General features: G+C 35.3%; 1 protein-coding gene across 2 annotated transcripts in view; it reads right to left on the bottom strand.

Annotated features, from left to right (window-relative positions):
* Positions 1 to 18,997, bottom strand: part of Ctdspl2 (CTD small phosphatase like 2) — a 55,590-nt gene that overhangs the window by 6,003 nt on the left and 30,590 nt on the right. For both annotated transcript variants that reach the window (XM_021192133.1, XM_021192134.1), the window contains exons 7-12: positions 17,684 to 17,795; positions 15,681 to 15,767; positions 5,471 to 5,533; positions 5,287 to 5,366; positions 1,750 to 1,876; positions 930 to 1,025 (exon numbers count right to left, since the gene is read on the bottom strand). In XM_021192133.1, the coding sequence (XP_021047792.1) occupies positions 930 to 1,025; positions 1,750 to 1,876; positions 5,287 to 5,366; positions 5,471 to 5,533; positions 15,681 to 15,767; positions 17,684 to 17,795 (565 nt within the window). The remainder of the gene's footprint in view (positions 1 to 929; positions 1,026 to 1,749; positions 1,877 to 5,286; positions 5,367 to 5,470; positions 5,534 to 15,680; positions 15,768 to 17,683; positions 17,796 to 18,997) is intronic.

Raw genomic sequence — 18,997 nt, 5'->3', positions numbered from 1 at the left:
GGTTCATAGTAAGGCCAAGCTCATTCTTACACTACCAACAAGATCTCTGCAGGGTAGTCCTTCTGCTTATTTTTGTACATTTATTGACAGAGAACTGGCTGCAAGTGCCTTGTAGATACTTTATCTTTTTAATGAGCAAATAGAAATAAATTGTATAGAACACTTTTTTGAGACACAAGTTTCATTTAGTCCCAGGCTAACCTCAAGCTCATCATACAGATTAGAATGACCTAATATTATTCTTGCCTCCACCACCTTAGTGCTGGGTTCAACTGACCCATGTGTACCACAACACTCACAACTTTTGTTTCAATATAAGAATACGACTACTTCGATTTCTACTGCATATTATTAACCTAGGCTCAGTGGTTAAGAGCACTGGCTGCTTCTTCCAGAGTACCCAGGTTTAGTTCCTAGCACATGGCATATCACAACTGTCTGAAACTTTAATTATAGGAGATCCAACATCCTCACAGAGACATGCAGAACAATAGCCAATGGACATGAAATAAAAATTAATTAGGCTCAGTGGTTAAGAGCACTGACTGCTCTTCCAGAGGTCCTGAGTTCAATTCCCACCTACCATGTGGTGGCTCACAACCATCTGTAATGGGATCTGATGCCCTCTTCTGGTATATCTGAAGACAGCTAAAGGGTACTCACATACATAAAATAAATAATTCTTTAAAATGAAAAAACAAACAAACAAACACAACCCTAATCTCTTTCACTCTGCCACAATCTTCTACTGGTTAATTATTTGTTGCTGCTGCTGTTCTTTTTAGGGAGGATCTCGTGACATATATAACCTAGGCTGGCCTCAATCTGATGAGTTGGCTTACAGTTAACTTTAAAAGCCAATACACATACAGATTTGTTCAATAGAGTTCAATTAACAACAACAAAAATCAAATAGACCATATACTTACCAGTTCTACAAGCTTCTCCAGAAATGGAATCAATTTTAGGAGCTCATTGTCATTTTTATCCATAAACCAGCTTTCTATAGGGATTCCATTAGAAAGCTAAAACAATAAATATATAATTAAGTTCTCTTTAACTACACTAGCCTGCTTCGGAAAATTAAAGAAAGAGACTTAAGTAACTATGGATGTAAAAGTTCCACTGGAAAGAAATGCTACTAAGTCTTCACCAACAGCTCAATAATGCAAGAGAGAGCTAAATGAGTAAAACGCAGATAACTGATTGTTCATGGTGGCTCACTTCCTCGGTGAATACAAAGTTAGTCAACAAAGAAAGGCCACTAAGGCATTTTTGCAATATTCAAGCAAGTTACTAGAACAATACTAGTCACCGTGTACTAAAGACATATTTTCAACCTAAACACTATCAGAAAGCCTATGTGTACAAATGCTTATACAAAGACCAAGCCCTTGCTAAAACCACCCAAGAAAACACTTCAAATTATTTAAATCAATAGACCAGAATATTGATCATTTAAGTTTTTAAACATGATTATAACTATAATTTCATAAAATATCAAAATGCCATTAAATGATTTACAACCCTCTAAGTCTATCTTCAGATTTACTACATAAAATTTTCTTAATTTATGTTGTAGTTCATGTAGAAGACATTTTTCATAAGTACTTATCTATTTGGCATTTCTAATCCTAAAAAATAACTAAGTACATAGAAAATTCCCATTTTTTTTTATCATATTCTTCTTGGCAGCAGTTGCTTCTTTATATTTTATCCAACTAAATTTTAAAAGAATCTTCTTCCTACCTGATAGGCAAAGGCTTGTGGTGAGTTGTCAATTATTATAGTTTTGGAAAGATCTCTTCCAAGGATATTTAAGTCCTTTATATAGTTTCCTTGTACACAAACACAATGTTCACGGAAAAGCCGGTGCCTAAACAAAAATGAAAACAAATCTTAAAACATACACAGAAGCATTCATATACAATAAACTTTCTAAATATTCTTTTCTCTCAGGAAGCAAACTGAAATACAAATACTGGGGCTAAGCTGTGGGCTAGTTTCAATATAAAAATTCATAGCAATTATTGAAACCTTAAAAAACACAATAATTTTAAAAATGTTGGTTTACACCATAATGTCATAAATTATGTTACAAAAGGGAATTAAAACTCTAAGTTGTTTTTGTAATTTAATTACCCAGGAAAGCTCAGCTCAGATGCAGCATTTGGTTGTCAGCGAGGTCCTGCTTTTTGACCAATTTTCCAGATGGTTGACTGAGGCACAAGTGACTTGCCCAAGATCACAGTAAGTCTGTGGCTAGCCCCATATTGGAACCCAGAATCCTCCTGGCTCTCAGTCCTTTGCTCTAACCAGTAGACCACACAGCCTCCCTATCCCTGTACATGCCAGAATAGAAAATATGAGAAGGTATGTTTTTGTATTGGAATTAAAATAATTTTTTAGTTTTCCTTACAGTTTTTGAGAAAAGATGCTTGCTGCTGAGGCCAAAGCATTCCATCATTTCAACTTTTCCCAAACACCTATTTTTAAAAACTGTGTGTGTGTGTGTGTGTGTGTGTGTGTCTGTCTGTCTGTCAGAGAGAAGGGAGAGGGAAGAAGGGAGGGGTCAGCTTCAAAAGAATGGTGATTAATGTCAGGCAGTGATAGTACACTCCTTTAATCTCAGCACTCAGAAGGGAGAGGCATGTAGATTTCTCTAGTTTGAGGCCAGCCTGATTTACATAATGAGTTCTAGAATAGCCAAAACTTCAGAGAAACCTTGGCTCAAAAAACCAAACCAAAACAACAACAAAAAAACAGGTTTAAGTATTACAAATGTAAACGAATAACCAATCCTACAAACTAAATAGAAAATTCTGTCAATTTAAAAGCTATTAAAAGCTGAAAAGTCATATATACTAAACATGCAATCCACATTTATAACCAATATATCATCCTTTAAGTATTACTGATAACTGATTTGTTGGTCTTTCACCTTGAAATGCCATGCCCTTTGCCTTAATGGTTGAGTTCCTCTTGCTTACTAATCCTAAACAAATTTTTATGAGCAATATACTACTCAGGTCTCTTCTTTTAGCTTTATAACTTCAAGAAAGGAGTATTTTCAGCTGGGTGTGGTGGTGCACACCTTTATTCCTTGCACTCAGGAGACAGAAGCAGGTGGATCTCTGAATTTGAGGCCAGCCAGGGCTACAAAGAGTAATTCTATCTTGATAAACAGGAGGAAAAAAAAAAGTATTTTCTACACACCACTCTGTCCAAGTTCAACATTTAAGAAGCACACACAACTCATTTTAAAAAATCCAGCCTTAGTGGCAATGACAAAGAGAAAGTCTCAGCCACCTGTCACCCCCTTTCTCTCTCTTTCCCTCTTTTCTACTTTTGATTTTTCAAGATAGGGTTTCTCTATGTAACCCTGGCTGTCCTGGACTCTAGAGCATGTCAACAAATTCCAATTTGTTAATTTTTTGTTGTCCTTAAGTTTCTCAAAATCCAACTTGATAGAATAAATCGGAATTTCCCAAGTGTGTAGACTTTTATAAATCTAGCTATTATAGCACAGTGTAAAAGCATGGTTATTTCCCAGAAAAAGGAAAGCTGCAAAAGTGCTAGGACCGCTCCCCTTACAACTGTTGGTAGAATAATAAAAATAGTAAACAGAAATCTTTTAGAATAGTCTTTCAAAGCAAAATCTAAACTTATATAGATTTATTAATGTTAGGTACAGTGAGTATTTATTACAGTATACTTCAGTAAGGAGAAGTAGCTTATCTGATCTTTCAATTAACAATAAAGCCCAAAGCTTAAAAAAACTAAGTAAGTGCTCATTGGGAAAAAAAGGTTTTTTATTTATTATTATATGTAAGTACATTGTAGCATCTTCAGACACACCAGAAGAGGGCGTCAAATCTCATTATGGATGGTTGTGAGCCACCATGTGGTTGCTGGGATTTGAACTCAGGACCTTCGGAAGAGCAGTCAGTGCTCTTAACCGCTGAGCCATCTGTCCAGCCCAGGAAAAAAGTTTTAATGTATTTGCAACCACTCAATAAAAGTTGTTTTGAATTTGTTTGTTTGTTCAGACAGCATCTCACTGTATAACTCAAGCTGGAGTAGAATTCACAAAAATCTGCCACCATACCTGGGAATAAAATAACAGTAGTAAAGTAGGTTTAAGATTTACAACTAAGAGCTAGAGAGATGTTTCAGTGGTTAAGAGCACTGACTGCTCTTCCAAAGGTCCCGAGTTCAATTTCCAGCAACCACATGGTGGCTCATAACCATATGTAATGGGGTCCGATGCCCTCTTCTGGTGTGTCTGAAGATAGCTACTGTGTTCTCATATACATAAATATTTTTTTAAAAAAAGATTTATAACTAAGAAAATATGGGAGACACTCAAGAATCAATGTCCGGTGAAACAGCTGCTGCAAGCTTCCCACATTCCATTTCTCTACTCTTGATCACTCAGTTAGCCTCCCTCTTAAACCTTAGAGCAAAATACTCTCTCTTCAGGTGACAGAAATAATGGAATTGATTTTCAAAATCCCCCAAGGCATCCCTGCTAACCAGAAACACACTCCATCTGCTGGGTAATGGCATACTCAAGGAACGGAGTCCAGATTAGAATAACATCAATGATTAAGTCAATTTTTTTTTAAAAAAAGATTTATTTATTATTATATATAAGTACACTGTAGCTTTCTTCAGACACCACTAGAGGGCATCAAATCTCATTACGGGTGGTTGTGAGCCACCATGTGGTTGCTGGGATTTGAACTCAGGACCTTCAAAGGGCAGTTGGTGCTCTTACCCACTGAGCCATCTCACCAGCCCCTGATTAAGCCAATTTTAATCTCCAGTTAGATGGATGTAACATTTTCTTTACATGGGAGGAGGTAAATCTGCTCTTAAATCTTTTCTATTCTACTTCTACTTCTCTATGCCATTACAAAGGCAGTATAAAGTATAACAAGCATTATCTCAGAGACATGGAAGTAAAACAAGGTCACAGTGAAAACCTCCACCCCCACCTCCCTGCTCCCATCCCCCCTCCCTGAAATTCCCAAAGAAATGAAGATATAGATGTAACAGTGAATAAATATAATTTGACTTTGCAACCCTTTAAGGAATGTCTGTCTTAAGTTAAATAATTAGGAACTCTTAAAGAGTTGTGGGACTTAAAAAAATCCATTTACTATTCAACACAATAAATCTCTAGATAGTAGCCAACTGCAAATGGCCATTAAAATGAAATAGAATCAAGGTAATTGCATAGATGAGTGACAGACATTTCTACTATTTCTTAATTAAATTTACCTGACCAGTTGCTTTTTAGGGTCTAGTATGTTCAGTAACTTGTCTGCATACACCTTCTTAGAAGCAGTAAAAAGAATGATCTACAAATTCAGGGAAAAGAAGTAATCAATTATACATGATCTAAATATGGGTACTATATTGAATAAAATAAAATACATGGGAAAAATAGTTTAAGCACATTTACCTCATACATCTGAGACATTCGTTCCAGGAATTCCCTGAAGAATGGTCTTAATCTCACATAAACCTGAAGAAATGCAAAGACATTTTTCAGCAAATAAACATAAAATAGAATCCATCTTAAGATACTGTGCTCTAATTTTGGATATATTATAATTTAAAAGTTCCTATTTTAAAGAAATAGAAATATTTACTGAGTGCCACTCGAAACAAATATACTTCATGTAGCAAAAGCACTTAAGGCGGTCTTTTAGAGATAGTAATTATTGTTTTATTTTTAAAATACAACAGTACTTCATTGAAATGTAATTTCAAAAAGCATTTCAACTAGAAATAGATTTCCCTCATTACAGATTTTGATCCACCAAATCATCTCCATCTTCCAACCAGGTAGCATCCATCCAATCATTTGCAGACTGCGTGTCCAGTTCTAAGCTGACCTGTCTCAATGACCTTCCTCAGAATGTCTTTTAAAGAAACACCTCTTAAAAACACTACTATTTCATTTTTATATTAAGATAAGGACTAGTCAAGGATGTGGTATCTAGATTGGTGAGTTTAAATACAGCTCCCCCCCCCCTTTAGTGTAGAAGGGTAGGTTTGATAACAACTGAGATTGTAAGTACACAAAGACGACAGTTCTCAAAGCCCACTGCTCAGGATATAGAAAAAAACATATGGGTTGAGACAAGGTTTCTCTGTGTTGTCTTGGCTGTCCTGGAACTTGCTCAGTAGATCAGGCTGACCTCAAACTCAGAGATGTCAGTCCTGGGATTAAAGGTATGTGCCACCACCCAGATATAAATATTCCACCAATTTCTTAACACAATTACTCTTATAATAAATGGCAATATTTAGAAAAAGCACACAAATGTAAGCCATAAATAATCACTGAAACTACTTAAAGACTTTCTAGTCCTCCATTTATATTCACTTGGTCACTAAATTTTATAAAAGTTTTATACTCCACTGAAAGGTGGGTATTGATTTCAGATAACATAAACAAACAAGCAAGCAAGCAGAGTTAAAGATTGTGATGTCATAACAAGCCTGAGGTGAGTATACATTTAATGCAGGCTTAGTTTTCAATCTCAATTCTGTCATCTACACAAAAATGTTCCTGTGACAAAAATACCAGTTCTGGGAATGCTTTATGGTAAAACAGAGAAAGCACGCAACAAAGAAAACAAAGAAAAGTAATATTTTCCAATGACTTCCTGAACCTGTAATGGCATCATACACCCTACTATGTTTGTTACTATGCAATACTATCTTTAACTGTAACATACATCTTATAATCTGACACTCTTTCAGAATGAAAAGTAGCACTGAAGACAGAAGAATACACTGCTAGTGTTTCCTCAACTGGAGGATACAAAGAGTGAGAAGAATTGTCTATCAAGGTTCCATTCTGCAGAACAGATTCACCACTTTATCAGAAATGTGTCACAGAAAGCTTGGAAGACACAGATAACATAGTGGTTGATAAGGGGTGAGGGTGGGGTATTAGAAAAAAAAAAAAAGGGTCAGGTCTTAAATAAGACCACAGGAGCCGGGTGTGGTGGCGCACGCCTTTAATCCCAGCACTTGGGAGGCAGAGGCAGGCAGATTTCTGAGTTCGAGGCCAGCCTGGTCTACAAAGTGAGTTCTAGAACAGCCAGGGCTACACAGAGAAACCCTGTCTCGAAAAAAACCAAAAAAAAAAAAAAAAGACCATAGGAAGCTGTACCATGTGATACAAAGGCACAATCAAAAGCAAAACCAGAAGAGATGAGGTACAAGCCCAAAATGGTCTGTGTCATTAGATGTAAATAGGAATATGAGAGTCAGCAAGGCCTAAGTTTTGTTCTAAACAAAATAAAAGTATATACAATATAGTCTTTTTTGTTTATTAAAATCTATTTGCGGGAGGCAGGGCGTGTTTGTGGTGTGTAAATGCCACTGGTCAAAGGACAACTTTCAAAAATCCATTTTTTTTTTTTTTTTTTGGACCCAAGGATGGAACCCAGGTTGTCAGGGTTCATGCCAGGTCTTTTCCTGCTGAGCCATCTTGTTGGCCTCAAAAATTTAGTTCTTGACATTTAAAAATTTAATTCTTATTATTTAATTGCATTAGGTCACAAAGGTAAACCTGCATCATTTTAAAGATTTATTTACTTTATGTATTTGAGTACACTGTCGCTCTCTTCAGACACATCAGAAAAAGCCCATTACGGATGGTTGTGAGCCACCACGTAGTTGCTAGGAATGGAGCTCAGGACCTCTGGAAGAGCAGTCAGTGCTCTTAATTGCTGAGGTATCTCTCCAGCCCTGACATGCATCAATGCTTCAAACCCCAATTCCTCAAGTAACTATTTGCTGTTTTCCATCTCCAAACGTAAGTCTCATAAAGAAATCTAAAGTACCCTCTCCTCATTTTCTACCGACTATCCTTCTTCAGACTCAAAACTAAAACCTTTTATTTTGTTGAGACAGGGTCTTACAGTGCACCCCAGACTAGTCTAGAACTTACTATGTAGCCAAGATGGGTTGGATACTGAGGTGATCCTTCCTGCTCCAGCCTTCTCAATGTGGACACTACAAGAGTGAGCAACCATACCCAACCAAACTTAACTGTATAAATTCCCAAAGACCAAAAGAGTGAGTTCACTCTACTTTACCTATATTCTTGCAAACCTGTACCAATGCTACTTAGTCTAAATCTGTTCTCAACAAACCAAATGTATTTTGAAAACAAAAAGTTTAAAAATAATGCCTACTGATAGTAATAAGTGACCATTATCTGTAAGACTGACAACCACTCAAAAGTAAGCATTTGTGAATACCTCATTAACCCAAAGTTTTAAAAATTAGAAACATTAGAATCTGCTGAGTGATAGTGGTGGGAGAGTATGCTTTTAGTCCCAGCACTCTGGAAGCAGAGGCAGGCAGATCTTAGTGAGTTTGAGGCTAGCCTGGTCTAGCAGTGAGTTCCAGGACAACCAAGGCTACACAAAGAAAACCTAGAAAACAACAACAAAACAGCAACAACAACAAATCATTAGACTCTATTAGAAACTTGTTTTACTAAAATTTAAACTTTATATAGAAAAATTACATAAGAAAACAGTGCACTACATTAACAGCACTTGACAAGGAATAGCTTATCTTCTGCATCCTCTTTGGTATCATGTCAATGAAAACTCCCTAACTGTATGTACTTAGTACTAAAAAATGCAAACAGAGTCATACTTAGTAAAAGTCAATTACATAGAAAACTACTTATAAATTGTTAACTCTGGCTAAATTCAAATTTAACTTACTTAAACAAATAAGTTAAATTTGAACTTATTTGACAAATCGATCAAACGTAATTGATAAATTTGACCAAACCTTCATCTATTATTTTAACAATAGGACCAAGAAGCAAAGAAAAATCCTACCTACAGATAAGCAGTTTCTACTAGTCAGTCATCTTAAAAGAAATATTTTACATGATTTTTAAGCCCAGACAGTATAATACTAACATAGAAAAAACTCCCGTCACCCCCCCCCCCCCGCCATGGTGGCACAGACCTTTAATTACAGCACTCAGGAGACAGAGGCAGGCTGAGCTCTGAAACTGAGGTCAGCCTGGTTTACAGAGCAAGTTCCAGGACATCCAGGGCTACACAGATAAACCATTTGTCTCAAAAAAGATCTTCAGTACTTTTTTTTTTTAGAACACCCTTTGAACTTATTGATATACTATTTATAATTTTTTTATAAATAGTAAATTTATAAGGTTTACATGTGTGCTCAGCCTAGATTGATATACTATTTACATTTTTTTAAATAAATAGTAAATTTATAAGGTAGAATAAAGTTTACATGTGTGCTCAGCCTAGATAGGGCCCTGGGTTCCATCTATAGCACTAAAAGGAACATAGGTTTAGTAGAACTCATTAGAAATACAGGTCTTTAACCCCACTACTCCAGAGGCAGAAGCAGAGGATTTCATTGAATTTAATACCAGTCTGAGCTACATAATGGGATTGTATTAAAAAATAACAGATAATTAGTGAACACTATTAAATAACCCGAGACAAGTGCAGTGACGCATGTCATGTCAGTACATGTGATCTCAGCACTTGGGTAATTGAAAGCAGAAAACAAATGATGCTCAAGTTTTTGAGGACTTAAATGCTGTCATCATCTGGGGAAATATTCTCCAATTAACAGATACACAGGCATGCAAAGTGGCCCTGCCAATTTCCAACCTTTGGGCATTGGAATACAATGTTATGAAGGTTAGATAATACACATAAATCATTTGGTATTGTGGCTACCACATTTGAAGTGATAAAAGCTGTTAACTATTAATACCCCTTTATTTAAAAGTAACCAGTAGTCAGTATTATCATATGGGGCAGAACTGAGCAACCACAATTCTAAAGATAACTTACAGTTCTTTTAAGAGAATCCAGTCTCTTAAAAGAGAAATATTACTGGTTCCACTAATATTTTCTTAGCAGTAGTATCAAACACAGAACAAAGGCCAAATCTTCTCCAAGGACAGAAGACTACTCTAGTAGGAGCCATGGAGGCCTCAACTTCATAACCTACATCAGCATTTGCTTCACCTAGTTCCAGTTCAATGCAGACTAAGTATTTGTAGGAGGAATAAATCTAGGGATGAACAGAGAAGGACTGATACAACACAATCAGGTTTTCCTTAACTATGGAAATAGAACTCAATCTGAAAAGGGATTTAGAGTTCAAATAGGATTAACTGAAGTTTAATGTATATGACTGTGCATGATCAAGCTGTAAATGAAACATAATGTTCATTATGGAAAAATGGCCATTTATTTGTACATACATTTAAGTATATAAATGCATAAATAAAACTTTAATGATATATTAAGAGAAACTGTAATTATTTTAAGAGCAAAAAGAAAGTAGCCATGGTAAAAAATGTTGCCTTTAAAAAATACTCTAGCATATACCAGAATTGTGGCTCAAGCCTTTAATCCCAGCATTCTGGAGGCAGAGGCAGGTGGGTATCTGTGCTATTAACACCCATATCTACAAGATCACATTCTAGACCAGTCAGGGCTTTACAGTGAGACTGTCTCCGTAGCAGCAGCAGCACCAGGAGTAGTAGTAACATCACCAATAACAAATCATTCTAGCAAGCAATCAAGAAGTTGAAGTTCTAGGCCAGCTTGGGCTACACAGTGAGACCTTATATCAAAAATGTTAAATAAGATCACTTAGAAAAAATCTAAAGATAGCGGACCCTTCAATTTAGTGAACATTGTAATAACTATCGGCTATCAGCTGCTAAATAAGAACTTTCTGTGCATGGTTCATCTATCCCTCCACTATTATATAGCCCAAACAAGCCTCAAACTCACTCTCTCCATGGTCCAGCCTTCTGAGCTTCAAGAATAGGCATGTATCACTTGTCTGGCTGTATAATATGGTTTTTTTCAATGAACTATTCCTAATTTGAAAGAGATACTTCAAGAATTCCCAATGAAACATATTTTCTAATTTTTGGTAAGGAAAGAATTATATGTTTAATCTATATCATTTTAAATCTAAATATTACTAATAATTATAATGAAAACATAGTGCCAATAATTACTTATTGCAAAGGATGGGAAGGTTTAAAATTATTCTGAGGTATTGCTTTTAATACTTTGTACAGTAAGTTACTATCCAAATACTGTTCTTTCCTAGTTAAAAGTGACATCAGTATTAAATATTCATAACCCCAAACACTATATACAAGGCATAATTATGTACAAACATACATATAGACAATAGAATTAAGATTATAAAACTCAGCAATAAAATAATTATAAAGTCAGAATTTATAAAAGAGAAAATGTAGTCTGGTAGTTACAAAAGAATTTTTCACTTATATATATTTTTCTCTTCATGTAGCAAAAGTAAAGCTGGTTTTTCTAGGAAGAGTTAGAAGCCATAACACTTCTAATTCTCTTTTTGTGGTGTGAAAAATATCCTGAGCTATATGATTTCCAAGAAAACAAAGAAGAAGCTAAACTTTGCTACCATTGGGCTCTCCACTGGCCTCTTCCCCCCAGCTTTCCCCATAAAAGCAACCTCTACCAATAAAAGAAAGCATCCTTTACAAGCTCCCTACAGCATCCTAGCTCCTTGAGTGCTTACCATAGTCTGATTTCTGGACAGCTGACCCAAAGTTTGTTGATTTTACTGATCCTCAGAAAGCCACTCACTGGCTAAAGTCTTAATGGTGAATACGGTCAAAAAATCAGATGCCCCTGCCTTACTGTACAGAATGAGGAGATGGACAACACAGTTGCGTTTGATGCACTGTGGTGAGACATATGAGGATCTTCTTTGTCTTCAATCAGCCACATTTGGGCTGAGTAGCTCTATTACATCTTCAAAAAACTGAGCTCCAGTTCTTGATGGAGACAGAGGAAGGTCATTGAGGAGGTGTTTCAGCTCAAGAGCTAAGTGAAAAATGTCTTTTGATTCAGTTCTGCTTGTGGATAGCAGTCATCTTCTGGATGGAAGAGGGAGTGAGATGACCTAGAGTCTTGAATTGGTGGATCTGCAGGAACAGAAACTAAATACAGTGGAGACCTCTTAACTGAGTAACACCATGAGATGGATTTCCTGACAATGTGTCAATATTAAACTAACTACAAGTTTAAACGTGCATTGGAGTAATCATGCACCTGTTTTTCCAAATAAAATGCATCTCTACCATTTTATGAACAAATCGTTTCTCAATCATTATGCAACAATTTTTTTTTAGGAAAAATGTGTATTTATTAAAAAGTACAGCAATTCAAATAATCTGTACCTTTTGTGAGTATTACACTCACTTTCAAGTCAGTTCTTTCATATTTCTTATATACACAAGCAAGTCTGTCTATCTCATCTAGTATCAGAGTAACCGGTCACCTTTGAGAAGGGTCTTTTGTTCTTTCTCCAAAAGAAATGGACATGTAAATACTAAATTTAGACTTGAACAATTCATCTGTCTGAAAATTCAAAGGGTGGTATTATCTAAACTGATTTCTATTCACCAAAATAAGAAGAGTACATATTATGAAGTATGGTAATCTATAAGTATACTAGCTACCTGAAAATTCCCTCAATCTTAAGAAAATCTATTATCAGATCTTTATCAAATTTTCATTATAAAAATAAGAATTCCAATGAACATTGAATTAATTCTCCTAAGAATGCAATTTTATAAATTTACAGTATATATTCTCATAATTATGAGATCATAGGTCAGCAAATTAGGGCCTGTTAGCCAATTATAGACTACCACTTACTTTTTAGAATATTAAATATTATTGGAACACAACCATATTTTTGATTATTTTTTGAGACAGGGTCTCACTATGTAGTCCACTCTGGCCTGAACCTGTAATATATATAGCCCAGGCTGGCCTCAAACCAATGATTTTCCTGCCACAGCCTCCCCTGTACTGCGTTTGCAGTGCTGGATTACAGGTGTAGGCCACCACTTCTGCTCATCTCCTTTTCATGCACGGATCATTTCGGGTTTGGAACAGCAGAAAAAGTGGTTGCAACAATAGCCATAAAATCTAAAACTCCTAATTTAGATAATTTATAACTTGAAACTGTTTTGAAGTGGAAGAAAAATAAAAGGCAGAACTGAAATCAAATATAGATGAACCTTTACAAGCTGAACACAAACTAAAAGTAAATCCTAAAAAAAGGATATTTATCTTGCCTTGATTCACAACAAGAAGCTAATTCTTAAACAAACACACATAGACACACGTGCACCACACACAAAGACACATACAGACACACACATGCACACACACACAAGAATGGGATGCTATAGAACAGATATATTTAAGAACATATAGGCAGGTGCCATGAATGTGCTATGTAAATTTCACCTCAACAAATTATTTTAAAATAAGAGTATATACAGTATTTTATGGGTTTCTACCTTTAAGTGAACCATGTTACATTACAGTGGTTAGATATGTAAGTTACATCTTACCTAATAATGTGGTTTCTCCAAAATCTCTTAGCTCATCCCAGACCCTTGTGTATATTCTTCTTTGCCAGTAGATGGAGACAACACCACTGAAAGTTTAAAAGACATCATTCCCTGTTTAAAGGGAGCTTGCTGGTCTGAAAAAACTGGGGGGGAAGTCCTAAACCAAAGACCTCTCCGTTTTTAAAAAGCTATGTCAAAACCACAAATCCAAGGAAGTTACCCAATATTAATATGGACAATCTTTAAAAATTTAGTTGAGGGAATTATGTCCTTCATAAAGTAAATAAAACTACAATCATCTCTATAACTCCTAAAACTCAACCATCAGGCTCATTGCTATTTAAGTAGCTGGGTTACTTTCTGTTCACTTTCAGAAAGTGCAACTCAAAATATGTGAAAAAGTAGTTTTTGGAATTCTATAAAAGTAGGTATAATATACTGTATAGCTTTCTAAGCCTTAAGTAATATGTACTTTTTTTTTTTCAAACAAATACAATTATCCAGGTCCACACGTAATAGCAACTTTTAAAAAGAAAATACAGAAATGGTGGAAGCAATAAGAAAAATTTCAATATAGCATAGCCATACTAAATGCCAGATCTGCCAAATGAATCTACTTCCCATATTTATTTCACTACTCAAAAAACAAACACAAAAAAAAAACAAAACAAAACAAAAACTAAAAAAACCAAACCCAAAACTAAAACCACTAACACCACCAACAAAACTACACACAGAACAACCCAGAAGCCACTTGTAAGAGATAAATTTCAAACTGAGAAACTTAAGAATTCTTAAATAAGCTTTCCTTTTGAAATTCAAAGGACCTAAACCAGTTTTCAAAGTCATTCAAAATATATGAATAAAAACCAAACTACAAAGAATAAACAACAAGGCTACTGCATCGAAAACAGAGCACTAAGTTATTGCTACATTACTTAAGTTGGCCTTAAGACTCCTGTTCCTTAAGTGGATTAAAGATGAGAAATCTATCTGGCAGGATATAGCTCATTCAGAAAAAGCCTTAAACCAAGCAACAATTCAAAATAAGAAAATCTTAAAATCCATTATTTTATGTATCTTTTCCTCTTCCCCTAATAATGTATCAGAAATAGTATCACTTTAAAAGGAGAGGAATATACTATTCAGATATTATAATACCTGTCTAGATTAAATTAGAATGAAGATCACAGTAAATTAAATCCTCATGATTCATGACTACTTATTTGGCAAAGTAGCCCTCAAACATCTATTTAACTCTAAAATCTTATAATTCTTACAAGACAACAACCGAAATCTACCCCCCCCCCAAAAAAACAAAAAATCAAAAAACAAAAAACCCAAAAAACAAAAAACAAAAAAATCACAACCACTTTGTACTTGCCCACCAACAGCACATACAAACCAGGGACCTAGCCATTCCCACATAGCAAATGCTGCAGCTTCATTAACCCTGAGGTGGCTTCCTCTTGACAAGAAATTATTGACTTTTCCCAATCTTTCAGCAACTCATGTATATAAATGTTATGTGTTATGTTAACAAATGCAAACACACAAAAGGATTCTGCAGTTCTTAAAGTATAGTCATTTCTTAATTAAGCCAATCCTCTGATGGAAATTCTAATAAAAGTATGGCCAACAGATAATCCACAGTAAAATCTTAACAATATTTACATTTTGCACTGTAACCTGTCCACCAAAGATGAGAAAAATGCTTGTATCTAATAATAAAGCAGTAACTACAGGAGTCCTTGAATTCTCTGATTAATATAAATTAGATATATTGAACTGTAATTTTACAGATAACATTACTGTAGTAAATAAAAATGACCAACAAGGAATGAATATTTTATTATTATTATTAATTGGATTTATGGGGAAAAAATAAAGACAAAATCCCCAGGTCTTAACCTGGCAAGTTGTTCTTGGGGATCTGTATCAGTGTTCCTTGCCTCCACCTGCTGGCAAAGATTATGAAACTAGTAGAGATCACAAGTCAGAAAAGTTAGTATTTTTTTATTATAAATTAATGTTTCACATCAACTATCTAGCATAATGCTACTTTGTGTTAATAAACCATTAAAATATTGATAAAACTACTAATAAATGTACAGAAAGACACACTGAACATCACAATTTTTTTTTTCTTCACTCAGAATGTTACCTAATGGTTTAAAAATTAGGCTTAAAATGTCTTAATTACCTGATAAATGACATCTTGGAAAAGGACTGGAAAAGTGAGTGCTGCATCTTCTAGTTCATTCAGGCTGCAGTGCACTAGTGTCTCATCCTTAAAACAAACACAGAGAAAAACAAAACATTAACAGAAATTTCAAACAACAGTTTCATGAAGTATTCATCACTCTTTGTGGAATTTATGTTGTACGTGACATAGCAGATTAGGCCTGGATTTCTCCTAAAGTCAGTGGCTCTCAAATATACTTCTTAGAGCAATAAACAGCATCAGAGCCCTCCAGAAGTATCTCTCTCTCTCTGATGATTCCCATTCCATGCTCTGTGATAAACTTCTCAGTTACCTCTAAAGCAGATTGAAGTCTGAAAACTACTGCTTGTGTTCTGTAGTTCAACTTTTTGTTAAAGAACATTTGTTACTCCTTGTAATTTAACTTCTTAGTTTTCTTTCTTTTTTTTTTTTTACTTCTTAGTTTTCTAAAGACAGTCTCACTGTCTTCTTCTTCTTTTTTTTTTTTTTTAAAGATTTTATTTATTTATTAAATGTAAGTACACTGTAGCTGTCTTCAGACACTCCATCAGAGGNAGTCAGGTCTCGTTAAGGATGGTTTGAGCCACCATGTGGTTGCTGGGATTTGAACTCTGCACCTTTGGAAGAGCAGTCAGGTGCTCTAACCCGCTGAGCCATCTCACCAGCCCCCCCAGGCTGTCTTCAAATTCATGATTCAGTCATCATGTATCACCTGAGTGCTAAGGTTACAAAACCATGTGCAACTGCAATCTGCATATACTAATTACATTTCTTTGCAATTAGCTCATGAAAGCTTAGATTCTGTTTTCTCATATAACTCATCTTCAAACTTTTTATGAAAAAGAATCTTAATTTAGGATTAGATGTTACTTATACCTGAGTATATATCATCAACTACATACCCAATGAAAACATCATATCTGAATATCAGATCCTGATTTCTTACCAAGAATAAGAAAAATAGGAAAGCAGTTCAAAAAAGTTCAATCAATACATTTCTCAAAACCTAAATGTTAGAAAGGACAGGGGATACAGGTGAGCTGGATGAATCAATCAAGCTCTCAAAACTGACCTCTAGTACAATATAACCAGGGAAGGTGGCACATGCCCATTATTCTCAGCACTTAGGAAGGGAAAGGCAGGAAAACCAAAAGGTCATCCTTGGCTACATAATGAGTCCAAGGATAGCTTAGGCTATCTCAAAAGTAAAATGTGCTGCCAGTAACTACCCTTCCTCAAATTTTTCAAAGGGCTTAGTTAAGATCTACTAAAATTGTTGGGTTATGTTGGTACATGCCCTTAATCCTGGCACTCAGCAGGCAGGCGTGGAAAAAAAAAATCTAGGAAGGGCTACATGAAGAAACCCTGTCACAAAACAACAACAAAGATCAATTAAAATGAAAGGTCATCTTTTTTTTTTTTTAAAGATTTATTTATTTATTATATGTAAGTACACTGTAGCTGTCTTCAGACACTCCAGAAGAGGGCGTCAGATCTTGTTACAGATGGTTATGAGCCACCATGTGGTTGCTGGGATTTGAACTCCGGACCTCTGGAAGAGCAGTCGGTGCTCTTACCCACTGAGCCATCTCACCAGCCCCCAGGGAGCTATTTCTATCCAGGCAAAATATAATAAATACAACTTTTTTAGGCTTAGGATATAATGTAGTATATGATAACACTTGTCTTGCATAATAAGACCCTGGAATAATACCCAACACTTCAAAAAACAAAATCAAATATTCTTAAAAACAAATCACAGGGTCTCAAGAATGAAGAGAAAAAAATTTCATTTAAATGCAAAAGTAAAAGTCTTATTTTCAAAATGTGCCAGTCCCAAACAAACTAGTCTAATACTAGGGTTCCTAAATAAAACAGTTCAAAATACTCAGAACATATTTACAGTAAATATAATGACTGCTTATTCATTTGTATTCTGAATTTTAGCTCTTATTCTCTATACCTGTAAAGATAACACTCACCAGATCTAAGACCAGGGAGAACTCTGGTGTGCTCCTTGTTTTCAAAGGAAGAGCAGGTTTCCTATTTAGCTGTTCTTCTGTCAGAGGCGGAACATGTTTGATGAAATAATAGCTATAAATCAAATTTTAAGAAAATTTCAACATTTCTATGTTTCATACATAGAAGATAGTATTAAATTCTAAATTTTAATTAGCTTGTCATATGCTTAGCTATAAAGCACTTTTCTAGAATGTACAAGGCCTTGGGTTCAATCTTCCAAGTACAAAATAAAATAAAAGCAGACTTGTGTTGGCTAGTCTTCATTGTCTATCCCATGGGATTTATTATATTGGTACAAAAGGAACTGCTATGCCAGACTAAATTTTAAGCCATAACTAGACTCAAACACATACAACTTCCCAATAGGAAGAATTAACACATTTTCACCTACAAGAAGTAAAGTTTGTTTATTCCTATAGTGTAGCTGTTCTCAACCTGTGGGTCATAACCCTTTTGGAGTAAAATCATAGGGGTTGCATATCAGATATCCTACATGTCAGATATTTACATTACAATTCATAACATGAGCAAAATTACAGTTATAAAGTAGTAAAATGAAGATAAATATATAGTTGGGGTCACTACAACTTGAGGAACTGTATTAAAGGGTCGCAGCATTAGGAAGGTTGAGAAACACTGCTTAGGACTCAATGAATTCTTAGACAGCATTTTTTGCACGCTGATGGTAGTATAAAAGTTTTCCCTGGAAAAAAAACAAAAGTCCCTTCTGAAGTACTCTATTGTTTCAACCCATATCCTAGACTGCAGAACACAGACCGATGGAGTGCTCTGCTCTCGACTCCAACATCTGTGTGGATCATACTGGCAGCAGACCACCAAACACTAACCACGTGACCTTTTTTTTTCCCCCAGTGCATGTTTGGCTCTGAGAAGTGCTCTGGAGCTTCTTTTCAAGATCACGGATTGATCCTCTATACTGTGGTTGGTATTCAGTATTTCTTTGCATGTCACAATTGATTAAGTTCCTTCATGCTTAGAATAAGGAAGGAAGTCCAAAATGACATATTGTTTTTCTTTGCCATTAGCTCATAAGGCACCCACTTATGAAGTCTTTTTAACTTTCTGATTTATTTGTTTAAAGATTTATTTATTTATTATATGTAAGTACACTATAGCTGTTTTCAGACACTCCAGAAGAGGGCGCCAGATCTCATTACGGATGGTTGTGAGCCACCATGTGGTTGTGGGATTTGCACTCAGGACCTTCTGAAGAGCAGTAAGTGCTCTTAACCGCTGAGCCATCTCTCCAGCCC

The sequence above is a fragment of the Mus pahari genome, chromosome 3 (assembly GCF_900095145.1).
Source record: "Mus pahari chromosome 3, PAHARI_EIJ_v1.1, whole genome shotgun sequence".
NCBI classification, from domain to species: domain Eukaryota; kingdom Metazoa; phylum Chordata; class Mammalia; order Rodentia; family Muridae; genus Mus; species Mus pahari.
Note: the sequence above shows the minus strand (reverse complement) of the source record. Positions and strands in the feature narration are given on the sequence as shown.